Source organism: Pezoporus flaviventris, unplaced genomic scaffold (assembly GCF_033815535.1).
Source record: "Pezoporus flaviventris isolate CSIRO_AGI_PZ_B2104156 unplaced genomic scaffold, CSIRO_AGI_Pfla_v1 ptg000001l, whole genome shotgun sequence".
NCBI classification, from domain to species: domain Eukaryota; kingdom Metazoa; phylum Chordata; class Aves; order Psittaciformes; family Psittacidae; genus Pezoporus; species Pezoporus flaviventris.
In genome coordinates this window covers 38,832,332-38,850,826 of record NW_026892549.1, presented here as the reverse complement: position 1 = coordinate 38,850,826, position 18,495 = coordinate 38,832,332, and the positions used below count along the sequence as shown (strand labels likewise).

Below are 18,495 nucleotides of genomic sequence, written 5' to 3'. Positions count from 1 at the left end.
AGTTCCATATTCATAAGCATCCAATATATGAGGTACACATATGATCAACAAAAAGTAAAACAACTCCAAACCTTTGATAGTCAGCTGCAAAACAGCAAGTAAAAATTGGTCATGGTAGTAGTCCTAGCTGTGATTGTAGAATAACCTGAGGTTCTTATCATTCTGTCTAAATATACTTGTTATGATAATAACAAGAAGAAGGTGTATGTGTGGGAAAGCAGTGATGTTGTAGGAACTGAAAAAGTGGGTAGACTCAAGTTTTTGAAAGGTTATTATGATGAGAAAGGAAATCAGATGGATTCTTATTTAGCTATTTTCATCTGCTACACTGAAACTTACCAATATACTGCTTTATTATTTTCTGTGGAATGATTTATACCTACTTGATTTTCAGTTATTAAGTGTTTAGATAACAGTTAGTGGCGACATAAGGTCCAGAAATTAGCTGGAGCTATATGTATACAACATAGGCAGAAAAATCACAAATCTTTGGTTTTATCAATATGACCGCAATAATCAAGATGACCTTGGAACTTTTTTATTATTATTTTTATTTCCTTTGGAAGGTCTAACTGGCTGGACTTTTCCCTTTCTCCCTACTTTCCTGACATCTCAGCTCACGGGAGATGCTGATGTTGGGGCATGCACATGGTGAGTAACAGTGCAGAGGCACACGGAAAGCTTGTTTTGAGAGAGCAATATCCAGATGTGGCTTGAATACAGGGAGGGTCTTGTGAAAAAGTTAAGCTAAGGACTCTCATGCGGGTGCAGGGAGGCCTCAAAGTTGCGTAGGCGAAACCGACTCCTTCGTTTTCCTATTTATCCCTGCCGGGAGCTGGACGTGGCCATTTCCGTAGCCCTCGCCCGCGCCAGCGCGGGCAGACCCGTCGCTCCCCGGGGTGTGCTGCGCTATGGCCTGCCGAGAGCGGGGCCGTGCCCGCCGCCGGGCCGCCCCTCAGAGATCGCCTCCACCTCTGTGCAGCGCGTGATGAGAAGGCGGGCTGCCGCTCGGCCCGGGTAGTGCCGCCCCCACCGTGTTGTGCGGTGGTGGCTGAGGGACTTGCGGCTCAGGACCCCTTTTCCCCCGCACGGCGGGAAGGGCAGGCCCTGCCGCGGCTGAGCGAGGCAGTGCTGGGGGGCCGGGCTCGGAGCTTCCTCGCCTCGAACATGACAGTGCCCTCTTCCTCCCAGGACCTGGAGGAGTGCAGCCGCCGTTAGGCAAACGTGGCCGAAGGAGCGGAGGAGCGGTGGAGGGAAGCGAGCCAGACGCTGCGGTTTGGCTCCTGCGTGCGGGTGGCGGGCAGGGGGCTGTGGCCGTGAGGCCCGCGTAGCGGCCCCAGCCCCTTTCCCCGCTCCTTCTGAAGCGCTTCTGGGTCAAAATCTCGCCGCGGGGAAAGAGGAGGCGGCCCGCAGGCGGGCTTTCCGCGGGAATCCGGCGGAGTCAGAACATGAGGTAGGCCGCTGCTTATACCCGTGTGACAAGAGATATAGCCCCACGGCATGGCTCACGGAAACGGGATTCTGGCAAACGGGTTAAAAACACCCTATATCGCGCAAGCAGCTCACTTCACTCTTAGCTACTTAAATCTTTAATACTTTCTATACATGGGGAGTAGTGGGTGCCCACGTTTTCTTCTTGGTGGAAGACTTCGTGGCTCACTGTAGTTTGTAATGCAGCCTTGAAAATGCTTATTGTGTTTCAACTGATTGCAAGTGATTTTAAAGAATTTTTTGTCCTGTTAGTGTATGTTTTGTAAGTAGAACACTTTAGAGATAGTTTTTTAAGTAGATATAAATTACCTATTTTTAATATATGTGTTTATAAGCTTCAAAACATCCAACATTTCCTATTGATTTCATTTTAATATTAGAATTAATTACAATTTAAAATTATATAGAAGTCTGTGGTAAATCACATGCATCTGGTAAATGCCTTCCAGGAAACTTTCTGCAGACCGTTTCAGGTAGAGATGCTGGTTCCCCAGTCACTTAGAGATCAGGGGTGCAAGGTCCACTGCAAGGGGTAAGGATGTGTTACCTGGGCTTACAAGGAAGTTATCTGAGCCTGAAGTTTTTATATTCCCTTCAGGTGTCTACTTCATCCTGTCTGCTGTCAGCTTAGCTTGCTGGTACTGTGGGGAGTAAATGTGAATTGATATTTTAACTATTTTTTCATTGGATGAACATGAGCGTAGAGGAACAGCAAGTAAGACAAAAATACACTAATAAAATGCCTTTGCTTAATGTTCTCTAATATGGTACATTAAATCTTAAAACCAAGTTTAAATATATCAGTATTTTCTTAAAGGGTGGAAAGGAAACTCTGGGAGCAGTTGATAGGGAGGGTACAGTAGATATCACTGTGGAATGCATGCACATATATAGCAAGAAGAATCCAGTGATGCCAGCTCAGGAGCTCTTGCCACCTCACTTCCTTTTACCACCAATGGCTGTATTTTCTGGCAGTTCCCAGACCCCAGTTTGGGATTATGGAGCAGCCTAGTGAGAGCAATCCTTGCTTGACTTAATTATGTAGTGCCTGCATGTTAAAAAGCTCTCTTGGTTGTAGCACATGTACCTTTTAAAGGCAGGTTTCTAACTCTGAAAACATACCAAATGAACTACTTTTTCTTAGTGCTTGTGAGCACATCAGTGTTTATTGTTGGGAGCTTCTCTGAGAAGAATCCAGGCTATAGGTTCTTCTCAAGTTTATCTTACTCAGAACATTAAAAGATGGAGACATTAATTTTTGGCTGGTAGTTATGGCTGCACTTAACTACTTTGATTCTGTCTCATTACAGGTACGTCAGAATTGGATTCTTAATACAGTGACCATACAGGATGAAAGAAAAATGGTGTTCTGTTTTGCAAATACTTGAGTTTGTAACAACACGGTTTCCTGTGAAAAGTGAAAGAAGACTCTTTCTGGACACTTCAACAGTAGCTGGTAGGCATAGCAAAATGCTTTGTTTGAGGCAGGTTTGCCTGTTTACTCTGAGACATTACAAAGCTCGGACTCTGAGTAGTGATCTGCTTTTGAGCCAGATAAAAAGCTGCACCCATGAAGATGAAGTGTTCAGCCTTGTTGGAAGGAACAAGGCCAGGCTGTCTGAAAAACATGTGGGAATTGCATTGAACATGCTGTGGCAATTGCAAAAGAAGAGGCCGCTTCTCTTAAGGACTAGTGACTATGTAAGAAATCACTCCCAGTTTGTTACCCTTTGCATTTTAGCAGAAAACAAGGTGGAACGCATGGAAGATGAGGTCATAGTGGACACCCTGTATAGTCTTCTGAGGTGAGCAGCAATATGTTGAATTCCACATCTCTACATTTTTTTAATTTGCTAATAAAAAGAGGTGGAATTATGACTAGAAAGCCATTCTATAAGGAGACTGCTCTATCCCAGCTTCCATAATCTGACTGTGTGACACAGACAACTTGATGTCCTGTGCCTGGTTTTTGAGAGGCAGGCAGAACTGATCTGCTTTGCACTACCGGTACATGGAGTTATGATTATTAATAACTTTGAAGAAAACCAAACTATTATGTCTTTCTTCTGAAGGCTCAGTGTTGAAGACCATGATTCTCTAACAGAAGCACTTGTTACAGAAGCATGGAAAAGATTAGAAAGGCAAGTAATATACTGCACTGCTCTGCTTTGTGAAGGGTGTAAGTTGCAAGTGTGATGTGCTTCATTTGAGGCTACACAGAGTTCTCAGTATTTATAAGATGTTATAAACATTATGTAAATATTTTAAAAGTCAGTTGTATTTTTGAAGGTTTTGGAAATAATTTTTATACATATGGAGGTTTTGAATATTGGTAAATTTAATGCTTGCAATATTCACATACTGCAACAATGGGGACTGGCACTTAAGTTTTTGAAATATATTTTGAAATATATTGTCTGTGTAGATTTATGTGTTTGAAGTGTGTTGCAAGTTTTGATATTTAAGGTTTTATCTCAGTGCTTGCTGTCCAACTCTTAAAAGGTTGTTAGAACCCTGCTTGCCTCAATTTTACTGAAAACCTTTTGTATTAAAACATCAACATTTTCCCTTAGGGTGGGGGTTTTTTGGTTGTTGTTTTTTTATTGGGTTGCTTTGGTTTTGGTTTTTTTTTTATATTGTAATTTTAATTCTTTAGTCTCAGGCTAATGGCAGAAGCTAGTGTCAGCTTTGGCACCAGCATCACAGAATTGCCTCTCCCAGCTTAACTAACACCTGGGGCATCTCGACAAATAAATAAATTCAGTGCACCTAGAACACAAAATGACATTCAGGTAATAAATTGCTCCCAGGCATTTTAGCTATTTCACATCGCTGCTTGAGAATATAATCTTTTGAGATTTCTTACGCTGATCTGGTTAAATGCAGAACTTCTGATTTTTTTAGAGATTCATATGCACAAAATGCTCTAATAAGAAATACCTAGGTGTTTTGCCTGAGTCCAAGGTATCAGTATAGGTGCCCAAACAGAAAATGTTTAGGTATTTTGTTTCCTTGGTTTGTAATTTGAATATAACCTTGTCTTTTATGTAATTGTTGAAGTAGATTTTTGTCTTTAGGTATTCACTAGAAAGAAAAGGTAAATATTCTGTCTTTCTTTATTGTCTTGACAGGCTTAGTTTGCCAGCTCTGTCTAAATTTGCATTGTGTTTATACAAGCAACACAGACATTTCAGTCCCATAACTGGTGAAGTAGCTCATATTGTGGATGTGAAACTGGATTCTATACAGGATATAAGGTAAGTGTCAAAATGAAACTGGGTAGCAGGAGAAGCAATATGTCACAATTACTGAGCTGTCTTTGCTGGACACTTTCTCTTTTTCTCAGCTGGAGGCTGCTTTTTCTCACTTTGGGGTTTCTGGAAAAGAAGTATTTGTACATTGATTTTCATGGACAGATCTGCTTGGGTGAATGCATTTTCTCAATGAATTTTAAAACAATTTCTTTATACCCAATTTAAACACTTGAATAAAACTGTTGTTTCACTTACAGTGGGAAAACGGCAGATATTGCTTTATCCTGATCCTAATTTTACATGGACTTTTTTTTTTTTAACTTAAAGGCTATTGACTCACCAGAAGATGTTTTTCTTCCTTGACATTGATAGTTTTTTTTAGTATGGCATTGATTTAGCTTACTATTGTGAGTAGCAATAAGGAGTCTTAAAGCAGTGGTATTTTTGTTTATCTTCAAAGTATTTTTTTGGTCAAACTGAATTAATCAATTCTCTTGCTAGCATGTCTAGTGCATTACTCTAATATTAAAATTATGTAAAATCCAGGCTGACTCAAAGAAGTCCAAGCTTTTTGTTGCCTGTGTTCCCCCTAGGCCGTTATAGCAAAGGCTGCTCTCTTTATACAACACCAGAAGCCCCAGCACTTATTTTGGCAGATACGAAGAGCCTGCTTTTGAAAATGATTGAATGGGATTGCATTTCTCTACAGAAATTACTCTTCCTGTGGTCATAAGTTTTATTCTTTTGGGAAGGGATTTTTCCTTTGGGAGTGACAATGACTCTTCTCCCTATTCTATCACTTGAGTTGCTTGGGTTTCTTTAGTTTCCATTGAAGGTTAAAGATATTTTTGTAAATTTGCATCAGACAAGTCAGTATGTTGCCTCAGGCAAATGCTTTCATCGCATGCAAGTTTGTGAGGGATGGCTGAAAAATCTCAGTCGTTTCAGAAATTCACCAAAAGCAGAATTTTTACTTTAGCAGGAGAAATGGTTTCTGCTCATCTGCACTAGATGTGAACTTCTTTTTACGCACAAGTCAGCAGTACCCTGACTGACATTCCTTTCTTTGCATAGCTTATTTCAGAAATCTAACATTTATTACTTACCATGTTCAATGTGTAAGTGTAAAATCTTTTGAATTTTTTAGGGTCTTGTCAGTTTTGATGATCAGCATATCTGATGTTATCTCACAGAGTTTTCGAGATCGGTTACTACAGAAGGCTGAGCAGCTCTTGGAAGAAAAGAATGAAGTCCACTTCAACTATGCTAAAAGAACACTACAGTTTCTACAAAATGTTAAACTGAGATATCATCCACTGCTAGAAAAATGCAACCAGATTTTTCTTAAGAGTGCCTCCCATCTGGATATACACAGTATTAATTTTATTTTGGGGCTGTACGAGCAGCTGGGTTTTGACAATGCTGAGTTCCGCTTGGTTGCTAAACAGCTGCTGTCTGAAACCATAGATGATTATGATGATTCTGAAACCTTTACAAAATTATTTTATAATCTTGGGCCTATGGCAGGGTCCAACGTAAGGGTGAGGTAAGTTTATTTAGCGACTTTGTCTTATTTATGATATATGCTTTGTCTTGCACAGAAATAATGTACTGGTCTTTGGAGGAAAGAGCTGAGCATTAGGTTTCCTAGTTGCAGCGTTGTAGCAATGTATTATTTCATTATGGAAACACTGTTGTAGCAGTTTGCCTCAAAACAGTTGCCGAAAAAGCTGAATGCAGTAATTAAGGTGCACGTGAATGCTGTTAGGCAGGGCCACCTTGTAGCTCTGTCTCTTAGACTGCGGGCTTCCTATCACAGTGGATGGTAGTAAAAAACTTTGTCTTGCCCCTGAGAAGTATATGCAGTGGTATATGTCTTTCCTTTTTAAGACTGGCAGTAGCTGAAACAGGCTTGTCCTGTCCCAGATTGCTGTACATCCTCTTCTGTATGAGAGGTCATCAGCAGGGAACACTTCAGCATTTATTTAGCAGTTAGAGCATAGTATTGTGTGGCAGATTTTTCTCTGCCTGTTTTTCTAGTGCTACAAAATCCTTTTTTGGGGTGGTATTAGTCATGGGTCTCTGAAAGTCTGCAGTTTTAGGCAGAATGTGCTTTATTAATTAAAATTATTTTCAGACTTTTCATCTTGAGCATTTGCCTCTATTTAGAAGCCTCTGTATGCTGCAAGGCTGTGTTGGTTTTGCCATAGCTGACTTAGTTCCAAAAGCTTTTTCTATATTTTATTTTTTTTTAAAATCATTGCGAGGTAGAAAAAGTCTTTGGCTTTATTTGCCTCAGAACCAGTTCAGCTCATGTTTGGTTCTGTTGTTTGTAGCTTGCTGGTTGACCATGAATTGTTTAGTGTCTTAGAGTTCCTTCCCTACTTCTTGTCAACTTTCAGAATTATTGGACTTGCTGGTTTCTAGGATCAGAGCAATATGGAGTTATGGAGTGATATAACACATTCATATCTCTTTAGCTGTGGCATACAGATCAACTGCTTAGAAGAAGGGTCCACAGAACAAAGGCTTCTAGTTTGGGGGAATTTGTTTTCCTGTATTCCTGAAATGATCTATTGGCTCTTTCTCTCCTAGACAAAGAAAATGGCTCCAGTCTTCACTGGAGATTTTAAATTGTTTCTCTTTGGAAAATCTTTTCTTTTCCTCTTCAGGTTGTTAACAACTGCAGAGTACATGGCAGAAAAATTCAGCAGTTACCAAGTATTGCTAATACTGAAGGCGATGCAGAAAATGAAATGCAGAAATTCACATCTACTCAAAAAGTAATTTTTTTTTGATACTACTAAGAAGTTCTGTTCTCTAAGTAAAGTCCTATCTAGGAGATGTGAATTGTTTCTTCAAAAGTCATTGTGCCCTATATTGAACTATTAAGTCTTATGTCTTTAAGAACCTGTGCCAGATTTTCTGCAGTTGTAAACTGAACATCGTTTAAAGGGAGATGTAATGTCTTTCATACAACAAAGCAGTTGAGGTTTTGGGCACAGAAGATGTAGCCACAGATGTGTCACAAATGCAGCAGAGTTACATGCTGGTTGTGAGCAGTATCTATATAGAGTGTAGTTGTGTGAACCAGATAGATCCTGGGAAGAAAAAGAGCAAGTAGTACTGTGGAGCAGAGTGGTATTAAAGGGAGGACCAGGTGAATTCATGCTTTTTCTCATTGAATCTCACTGTCTAAAGAAGTTCTTAAGATATTATCTTTCCCTACAAAGCCCCTCTTGCAGCTTTAGACCAACATAGCTGTATCAACCACTATTGTACAAGTAAGTGAGCACAGTGGTGCTAAAGCTGGTGATGTTGTTCCAGTTTATCCCATTCCTGGTCCACTAAATTTAACTGACTGTAGAATCTGCACATAAATTATTAGAGTGAAGTAGCTGTTTTGCTGTGATGAGGGCTTTAATTTTGCAATTCACTAAGTGGAGACTTAGTGAACATTGTCAGGATTCAGGTCGAGAGGAATCCAGGTGTGCACAACTCCCCACTTAGGTACCGTGCATCACAGGACAGCCCTTCTTTATGTGCAATATCTTGTGTATTGTCTTAACACCATGTTATCTTTTTCTGTTTGCATTCAGAATGGCTTCTGTTCTGCATAAACACTTGGATAGCTATCATGTATTACATCTGGTAAAGTTAACACAGTACTTGGTGGCGTTGCGTTGCCAAAATCTGGAGCTGATGGCTAAGCTAAAACAGTTACTATTTGGGTAAGTGTGTATTCTTGGAAATGTAGCTATTTAAGAATTAAACAGTTGTCTACTTAATATTTTAAATAACAAGCTAACATGGTTTGTTTCCATAAAATATGAAGAACTTTATTTGTATTTGATCTATTAAATGTGTAAATCAGAGGATAGGAAGTGGATATTTTCTTGACTATAGACCCAATAATATCTGCTGCTAGATATGATATCTCTTAAAAATGGATTTTTTTGCTCCTCTTCTGTTGGCCATTGCAATTTAATGACACTGAACAGGAGATTTTGGTTGGTACTTTATAGGAAGGGTAGGTGTTAATGTCTTCTTTAATGTTTGAAGGAACAAGTAATGAAAAATGTGCAGTAAGAATTGTCTTGGTTGGGACAAGTGGAAACGTGAAGCAGAAGTACTCTTTTTTAGACTGAAGACCTGTTTAGTTAGCTCTCCGGCTTGAACAGTTGCAACATAGAAAGGGAAACCATTTCTGAAATCGTGGGAGAAGAGATCTGCCACTTTTGACACCATTGCTCATTCTCCGTAGGAATGCAGCACCCTGGCTGTACACATTATGTGCAGATGACACCTTCACGTTCCTCAGACACCTCAGAATCTGGTGCTCCCCAGGACAGAAATCACAGAAATTATCCAGGCCCAGAAACTCACAGATTCCCTTAACAAAGATGGACCTTCTGCCCTTGCTAAGGATTTCTGTGTTTATCACTACCACTTGAAGCCTCACCAGCTGACTGAAATGCTCCCTGTCTTCTCTCCTTTTTCAGTTTTGAATAAATTAGAAGATGTTAATCTCAATGAGAAGAGATGGTAGTAACTGTGAATTTCTACCATGTCATTAATATTCTACTTATATCTGATGTGCTTTGACACACATCAAATTTGACTTTTAAAATAGAATTTTCATGTATGTAATTTATTTGGTTTTTTTTTTTTTAACATTTGCACATTTCAGGACTGATTTTATTTCTGTCTCTCTTCCAGTTGTTTAAAATCTAGTGTAACACCTGCTGATACTGCTGCAATAATTCGTGTTCTGGCCATGCTTCCTTCCTTTCAAGTGGAGGAGGTCACTATAAACAAAGTAGCAGCAATTCTGCCTCAGTTCAGTCTCCATCATTTGAATTGCATTGCTACAGCTCTTGTCAAGTGGAATCATTATGACCAGCTGCACTGGCAAAACAGTTCTGAGCTATGTGTAAAGCTTCTGCAAAAACTAAATGACTGTGGGTTGCAGAGGCTTCAGAAAGCCAACAACCTAAATCTTCTGTTGGAAGAACTTACACATGTGAATGGAGAGTGGTTAGAAGTCATCAATGAGGAGACTATGGTCACGTGTCAACGCTTGATAGACCAGATAACATGGGCAAATGTATTGCCATTGTCATGTTTTCTCATAAAAACAAACTACCGTTGTCCTTCGTTACTTGACAGAATAGCTTCTGTGACTGCTGAAAACATGGACAAGGTATAACAGTCTTTCTATCTACTCTAAGGTATTCAGTAAGAAAGGACTAGTTAGTAGTTAATGTTTCAGAGCACAGTCCACACACTAAGAGTTCTTTTCAATGTACTTGATTTGGAGCCCATCTTTCCCCATGTTCACTCAAAGCTGTTTTGCTTCCATGTGTATTATTTTGCATGTGCTTCACTTTTGTTATTGTCTTATTTTATTGGTCAGTCAGTATTAGATCAACCATAAACCTCTGCATTCATCTTTACATTTGACCATCTGAAATAATTGGATTTTTAACTTCTGAACACATAGTCACATCACATGGTACATATCTTTACATTGCTCATTCTTGTGGGGATTTCCCCAGCAACCTGTCTTTTTGGTCAGAATTCTGTGTTTTCTTGCTATATTTTTTTTTGTTTCCTCCTTAGTTTGGTATTCGTATAGATCTTTGATTTTATTCTGTGGCAGTTTAGTTTCTTTGATAGAATTTAATGGGAGACCTTCTTAAAAGCTCCTTAAAGTCTTAAGTATACAGATGCACTCGGATCATATACATGAAATAGATTTTGAGTTTTGGCCATAGCTCCAGTTTTAATGATTTCTGCATTTGATTTTTAAAATGTTTTTTCTCTAGGAAAGGTTGACAAAATAAAAATCAGAAAATAGTTCCTCTAGTCTTGCACTTTTGACTCAAGGATCACCTGCTACAAGCTCAGGAGTGTTGCATCCCAACTAGAAGGAAGTGCAGCAGGAGGGCCAGGAGACCTCCTGGGATGGATAAGGAGCTCCTGAGGAAAATTCAAATGAAAAAAGAGGCTTATAATAAGTGGAAGCAAGGACAGGTGGCCTGGGAAGAGTACAGGGATGTTGTCCGGGAAGCTAGGGACCAGGTTAGGAAAGTTAAGGCCCAGTTAGAATTAAACTTGGCTAGGGGTATTAAGGATAACAGGAAGGGATTCTACAGGTACATAGCGAATAAAAAACAGACTAGGGAGAACATAGGCCCCCTCAGGAAGCTCTCGGGAGAACTGGCTACACAGGATTTGGAGAAGGCTGAGGTTCTGAATGACTTCTTTGCCTCGGTCTTCACTGGCAAAGGCTCTGACCAAACCACCCAAGTCTTGGAAGGCAGACACAGGGACTGTGAGAATGAAGACCTTGCGCCCACTGTAGGAGAGGATCTGGTTCGAGACCATCTTAAAAAATCTGAATGTGCACAAGTCCATGGGTCCTGATGAGATCCATCCGTGGGTCCTGAAGGAGCTGGTGAATGAAGTTGCTAAGCCGCTGGCCATCATATTTGAGAAATCATGGCAGTCGGGTGAAGTTCCCAATGACTGGAAAAAGGGAAATATAACTCCCATTTTCAAGAAGGGGAAAATGGATGACCCGGGGAATTACAGACCAGTCAGTCTCACCTCCGTGCCTGGCAAATCTTGGAGCAGATTCTCCTGGAAGGCATGCTAAGGCACATGAAAAACAACAAGGTGCTTGGTGACAGCCACCATGGCTTCACTAAGGGGAAATCCTGCCTGACCAATTTGGTGGCCTTCTATGATGGGGCTACAGAACTGATGGACAGGGGTAGAGCAGTTGATGTCATCTACCTGGACTTGTGTAAAGTGTTTGACACTGTCCCGCATGACATCCTTGTCTCTAAACTGGAGAGACATCAATTTGATGGATGGACCACTCGGTGGATAAAGAACTGGCTGGAAGGCCGCACACAAAGAGTTGTGGTCAATGGCTCAATGTCTGGCTGGAGACCAGTAACGAGTGGTGTCCCTCAGGGATCGGTGTTGGGACCGGTCTTGTTCAACATCTTTGTCACTGACATGGACAGTGGGATTGAGTGCACCCTCAGCAAGTTTGCCGATGACACCAAGCTGTGTGGTTCGGTTGATACCCTGGAGGGAAGGAATGCCATCCAGAGGGACCTTGACACCCTTGTGAGGTGGGCTGATGCCAACCTTATGAAGTTTAACCATGCCAAGTGCAAGGTCCTACACCTGGGTCGGAGCAATCCCAGGCACAGCTACAGGTTGGGCAGAGAAGAGATTCAGAGCAGCCCTGTGGAGAAGGACTTGGGGGTGTTGGTCGATGAGAAAATGAACATGAGCAGGCAGTGTGTGCTCGCAGCCCAGAAAGCCAACCGTATCCTGGGCTGCATCAAAAGGTGCGTGACCAGCAGGTCAAAGGAGGTGATCCTGCCCCTCTACTCTGCTCTTGTGAGACCTCACTTGGAGTATTGTGTGCAGTTCTGGTGTCCTCAACATAAAAAGGACATTGAACTGTTGGAACAAGTCCAGAGGAGGGCCACGAGGATGATCAGGGGACTGGAGCACCTCCCGTATTAAGGCAGGCTGAGGAAGTTGGGGCTGTTCAGCCTGGAGAAGAGAAGGCTGCGTGGAGACCTCATAGCAGCCTTCCAGTATCGTATCTGAAGGGGGCCTATAGGGATGCTGGGGAGGGACTCTTCATTAGGTACTGTAGTGACAGGACAAGGGGTAATGGGTTCAAACTTAAACAGGGGAAGTTTAGATCGGATATAAGGAGGAAATGCTTTCCTGTTAGGGTGGTGAGACACTGGAATGGGTTGCCCAGGGAGGTTGTGAATGCTCCATCCTTGGCAGTGTTCAAGACCAAGTTGTATGAGGCCTTGGGTGATACGATTTAGCGTGAGGTGTCCCTGCCCACGGCAGGGGATTTGGAACTAGATGATCTTAAGGTCTTTTCCAACCCTATCTATTCTATGATTCTATGATAAACCTACTTTTTATTGTAAAGCAATACTAAGGTATTTTGCAATGGTTTTAGTTAGGATGTCTTTTTTTTTTTTTTCCAGATCCACCCCTCTGAAATCTATTTTATTCTCTTCCTTTTCTCTGCTCTGAATTATGACCCTCCTGCTAATGAAGAGTTCTTTGAGAGTTGTATCCAACATCTTACTTCTAACTTGAGTAAGTGCATTAGACAAAGATATTTTGGCACCAAATAAGTTAGTGTCATTGCAAGTTATTATTTGTACTGAATAAAACTGGGAACAGAATGGGATTATTCTGTGTCTGTGTGTTACTACTCATACTCCGCCTTTAGGGGTTAAACCACAACAAAGTTTCAATGTATGCTTCTGTTGGGCTTTCTAGCTTCATTTTGCCCTTTAAAAGTTACTGTTGCTAAGGAACTAGCAAGGTACCTTGAACATAGTAAAAAAACAAGTGAAAATTCTGATTATTTCACTACGCTGTTATTGGGTAGAATTGTGGTATTCCCCAAGGAATCATCATCCGGGGACAGGATACATTTTGTGGCTCATCACAAGGAAATGGCTAAGTTGTGGAGGAAATGTGTAGAGGCTTTTTTTATTATTAATTATTGATGATACAGCCTCACAAACTGTGAAAATTGTCCTCTACTGAAATATTTTAATCTGCCTGTGTGTGCACTGAGCACGTTGAAAAGAAATTGGATTATTTGGAAGGCTGGGGGGGGGTGGGGGGCATTGCAAATCCTTTTAACTTCATGTCATGTTTTAATATGGATTTCTGTCTGTTTTTTAAAGGTTGTTTTGAAACTCACCACTTGGTGCTACTTGGTCATGTTTTGGCAATGGCTGGTTATTTTCCTCCAGTTCTGATAACGAAGATATTTAATGTTTCTTTCCTAAGCCAACTGGATGCTCAGCTTGAAGGTGCGTATCTACCTCTCTGATGAATTTCATTATGTAGCATTTGGCATAAAATGGAATTGTGGACCTGTATATGGCTTAAGAAGTAGTAATTTTACTGCAAAGACTCCCTTGTTTAATCCAGTCATTATTTGAGTGCTAAAAGTGAAGGAATGAGGAAAAATTTGTGCTTTGTTTTGGAAGTACAAACTTGTATTGCAGATGAGAGAAGCTCATTTAAAACAAATTTGATAGTCAATTTATTGCATTCAGTATTTAATAGTTCTTCAATTTTATTGGAAATAAAATTACCTGAGTGTGGTATTTATTGTTAGAAATAGCCATAAAGCTCAAGAAATAACGTGGGATTCTTGTCTGCAAGAGATGAATCCTATCACTCTCTTCTCTCTAAATAAGAGACTGAGTGTTTGTCTGTTTCCTTCCTCTCTACCTGTATGTTGTTCACTATCAATGTACTGTTGCCATTTTGTTTTCAACACTTTCATTAAGAGTTAAATAATAGAAGAGAATTTAATTTACTTCTTATTTCTGTTTTGCTTTTGTTCCTAATTTTGAGCAATACTGTATTTCTCATACGTTTTCTTCAGGGATTTTGAGAATCTTTTTAAGATTCTGCAGCGTGAATGTTATAAATACCATAGTATACAGATATTTGCATTTCTAGTAGAGAATTCGCAAGTAGCCATTTACTTCAATGTGTTGAACCATTCACATTTTAGTTCACACCTTTTTATTTTGTTCAACTCAGTCCTGCCTCCTTCCCTGAAGAAGAGGGTCCACATGCACCTCATGAAGTTGAACAGAGCAGTCTGTCTGGAATGCCCGGAGTTTCACATCCCTTGGTTTCATGAGCGCTACTGCCAACGTGTTTATCATAGCCGTAAGTCAGGAGAGGAAAAGCTGCCCTTGTTAGTAGTAGGATTCTGTTTTCAACAGTCTGCCAGACATTTCTGCCTGTTGACACTGGCACACAATAGAGGCTCAGGAAGGCACACCCCACTCTGCTGAGGATGTGTTATTAAAGGTGAACATTTTGCTGTCTCCTTTTGAACTCCCTGCTCTCATCTTCCTCAGAAGAATCAAGAGCCATCAAGGATGAGAGATGAAGAAGTAGGCTAGTGACCAGCTGAGATCTTTAAGAATAGTCATCAGTCCAGAAAACCCATCTAATGCAAATGCAGTATCTCCTCCACTAATTCCCATGATCTGCTTTGACACCCATCACACTCACATACTTCATCTCTGAGACTGAAGATGTTTAATGGAGCAAGGGAAGTGACAGATTGTGTGGTGTGCCTGTAATAGACTCAAAATAAGTAAATATTACTTAAGCAAACACTCCACCAGGTGAAACCTGAAATTAAAATATTTGTAATTTGTGAATGGGAAAAATCCTGGCATGGAAAGTCTGGGTTTGAAATTCGTGCTTAATAGGCACTTGCCAATTTCCACCCAAAAGATAATGACATCGTTTCTGAATTATGATGGAATAACACCAGAGATCTGTGTAAAAGCTTTAATTCAGTAGGCTGGCTGTCAAAAATGCAGTGTCACAAAGTGCTATTTTCAGAACTTTGGCTGTGGCAGTTTTGATGTATGAATTCTTTATTTTGTCTTTGCAGGCAGTAGCCGAATAAATCCACTGCGACAGCATGTTCACAGAATGCTGGCAGAGATCTTAGGAGGGAGCCATTATGCAAGAATATCTGTTCTCACACCATACTACTATGAAATAGGTGAGAAGTCAGTCCTCTGGGGATTGTTGTGGAGAACTCTGGTACCATTTTTATTACCAAGATTAGAAAGCCCCTGGGCATGTGGCCACAAGATACTGCAAATAAGAAACTGCTGTATAAAATACAATTTCTAAAATGTTCTGCATAATATAAATAATGTTGGGTATCTCTAATTATGGTTATCACTTTGTTTTTCTTGAACTAAACACTGTACAGACAAAATTCTTTCACTTTTTTTTTTGTCAGTGAACAGGTTTGTTGTGCTTTCTTGCAGATTTTGAGTGCATTCTGGATGAAAATAAAACGCCTCTTTCCTATATGGCTCAGACTACATCTTTGGGTGATATGGGGGGAATGCACTTGAGACACGACTTCAAAGATGAAGGGAGAAAGGCTTTGCCACCAGGAGCTCAGAGGTTAGTACATTGAATTCTTCACATTAGCTCCTCCAAGCTTCCAAGTTTAGATCGTGTTTAGACCAGGTTTTTGGTGCTTATGTCCTGAACAGTTGTTGCAACCCCTGGGCTATTTAGTTTTCTGTTCTCTTTTCCAAAATCTTATGAGGTTCAGCCTTCCTGCGTGTGGTCGGTTGACTCCAGACAGTAACTAAGCTCCCACCCAGCTGCTCGCTTACTCCCTTGCAGTGTGATGGAGGAGAGAGAGTCTGGGGGTCAAAAGCAAAGGGGAAAAAGAAAAACCAAATCTGGGTTGCAATTGAGAGAGTTTGATAAGTGAAGAGAAGAAAGAGGGAAAACAATTGATGCAAAGGCAGTCACTTGCCACCAGCAGACCAGCGCTGGAGCAATGGCTACTTTGGAAAAAATCTGCTCCCTGCTTTATTGCTGGGCATAGTGTTACATGGTGTGGAATAGTGGAATATTGCTTTGGCCAGCTGAGGTTCCGTCTGTGTCCCCTTCCAAGCTCTTGCCAACACCAGTCTATACGCTGTGGGTGCAGGGTGAGAAACAGAAAATGGCTTGATGCTGTGCAAGGTCTCTTCAGCAATAGCCAAAATACTGGTGTGTTATCGACCTGGTTATGGCCTGCCGTGAAGGGATGCAACTCCATCCCAGCCAGATCCAGTACACTAGGTCAGACAAGGGTGTTCTTGCAGTGTGTTTCATGAGATTGGAACTTCACCACCACTTCAAATGTAAGCCTTGAAAATGCTGGTTAGCTGTTTTTGCCATTTGAACAAAAACAGATGTAGGGAAGAAATGCTTCTTCTAAATCATGTGAAGTTCAAGCATCTCTTGATAAATATGAGGAAAATGTTCTGTCTGGTTTCAGGGATTTGCTTATTTTCTGTGGATTGTCATGTTTATCGAGTATTAGTCTTACTGCAACTATCAATACTGAACTAGAAATACCTCTTCTTGCTATTCAGGTCAGACCTGAACGTAAATGCACACTTTTATTGTTTGCAGAATTGCTCTGGACTTCCTTGATTCAAAAGATTTTAGCAAGGATTCATATCACCTGAAAGGAGAACCTGCAGTGAAGAAACGACATCTGGAAATGCTGGGTTACCGGGTAGTTCAGGTGAGCAGTCAGCCCTGGTTTTTGTCATTTCTGAATTGTATCAATAGTTCAGTTTGATACATTTGCCTTGCAACAGATTTAAAGATGGTTTTAATAGTTAAAAGCACCTACTGGGTGAGAGCAATTTTTGTATTTGGGGGGAAAATTCCAAGCTGCTCTCAAGATGGCGTAAGGACTTCATAGAACTTGCACCTTCTCAGAAAGTGGCTGCAGCAAAACTGAAAGCAAAAACTCTCAGTCTTACCTTACTGCAGGCAAACTGGCAATCCTGACACAGCTTCAGTAAAGGCAAAAAGGTGAAACCAGAGTTTCAGTTCAGTTCACCAAAGACTTCTGCACTAGAAAAGGATGGAATGTACTCTCCTTGAGTGATAGACAGTTATGGCAGCTGCAAGATGCAGTATGGATGCTGTCTGCCTGCTGCAGTAATAGTGCTGTGACAGGCAAGGCTGGTGGCCAGAGAAAATTCACAGCCACAAGCATAGAAATGTTTGGGTAACGGAGGCTCATGAATACAGATCCTACTGTATACATAATTATTCACCTACTCTAATTTTAGCTAAAATCCTTCTTTAAGCTTGTTTGTTGTTTTATTTTTAGCAGGATAATAATATTTTCTCATATTGCCCTGACAGTAAATGTTATGCTACCAATACACCATTCCAGTTTGATACATTAACATTAGAAACTATGGTGACCTGGGATTCTTCTCTTGATTTGAGTTTCAGAAGTGGGAGGTGTTGTAATGGGGTTGTCATAGCCTGTGTTGTGTGGGCATCTGCTTTACAACTCTGCAACGGTGCTGCTTTTTGGAAGCAAACTGACTGTACTTGCATGAAGAAGAATATTACATTGTGAAATTTAACCTTCTCAGTATTGGAATAAGCATAGCTTTTAGAAAGATAGGTCTAAACCAAGTGAAGAACAAGAGGTATCAGAGAGCCTTGTCTTTGCTGTAAGATAGCATGTGGCTTACACCAATGTTAACACTTGGAATGTATGATTTTGTTATACAGATTCCTCACTTCGAGTGGAATTCTATGGGTCTGTCAACAAAAGCTGAACAGGTAGAATATCTGAGAAAGCATCTCTATGGAACGCAGTGATGTCAGACATGCAGTGAGAAGTACTTTTTTTATAAACACCTTCTGTACCATTAAACTTCTTGTAATCCTGGAATACTTCATTTCAAAGATCTCTTTATCTGTGAGTCAGCTGGACCAGGGCTTGCCATGGGGCATCAACTGGATGTCAAGAGATTTAATCCTCAGTTCATTAGGGATTGCAAAAGGCAGGTCACAGTGGGCATGAAGATGTGGTAAGGATGCTTAAAATCTCCCATTTTCTGGAAGCACGTAAGTCTGTGACAGTTCTGCCATAAAATTACGTTATCTCCTAAATAAATAGCACAGGGGCTTCACCAGACATAAAACTGTCCAAAGAAAAAGTTAGAAATACGCTTGACTGTGAGAGGAGGCAGCAGATCTACTGGAAACTATGTCTGTCCTCCAGCATGTGACAGGATGAGCAATAGGGATCAAACAGTTTCTGTACTGTGAAACCAAGAAACTGAAATGCAGATTCGCTAAG

At 40.7% G+C, this 18,495-nt stretch overlaps 1 protein-coding gene across 1 annotated transcript; it reads left to right on the top strand.

Annotated features, from left to right (window-relative positions):
* The first annotated feature begins 1,361 nt into the window (after positions 1-1,361).
* FASTKD1 (FAST kinase domains 1) lies at positions 1,362-18,084 on the top strand. Its single transcript, XM_061452974.1, has 15 exons — positions 1,362-1,453; positions 2,802-3,296; positions 3,564-3,632; positions 4,623-4,748; positions 5,893-6,291; positions 7,418-7,528; positions 8,345-8,476; positions 9,465-9,948; positions 12,785-12,899; positions 13,502-13,630; positions 14,376-14,507; positions 15,250-15,363; positions 15,638-15,779; positions 16,791-16,905; positions 17,922-18,084. The coding sequence occupies exons 2-15, from the start codon at positions 2,842-2,844 to the stop codon at positions 18,009-18,011; spliced, it is 2,613 nt and encodes an 870-aa protein (XP_061308958.1). The 5' UTR covers positions 1,362-1,453; positions 2,802-2,841; the 3' UTR covers positions 18,012-18,084.
* Positions 18,085-18,495: the final 411 nt, after the last annotated feature.

Coding starts and splice junctions, on each gene's coding strand:
- FASTKD1 (XM_061452974.1), top strand. CDS start 2,842: ATGAAAGAAAAATGGTGTTCTGTTTTGCAAATACTTGAGTTTGTAACA. Junction 3,297..3,563: donor ACCCTGTATAGTCTTCTGAG/GTGAGCAGCAAT, acceptor TTTCTTCTGAAG/GCTCAGTGTTGAAGACCATG. Junction 6,292..7,417: donor GGGTCCAACGTAAGGGTGAG/GTAAGTTTATTT, acceptor TTTCCTCTTCAG/GTTGTTAACAACTGCAGAGT.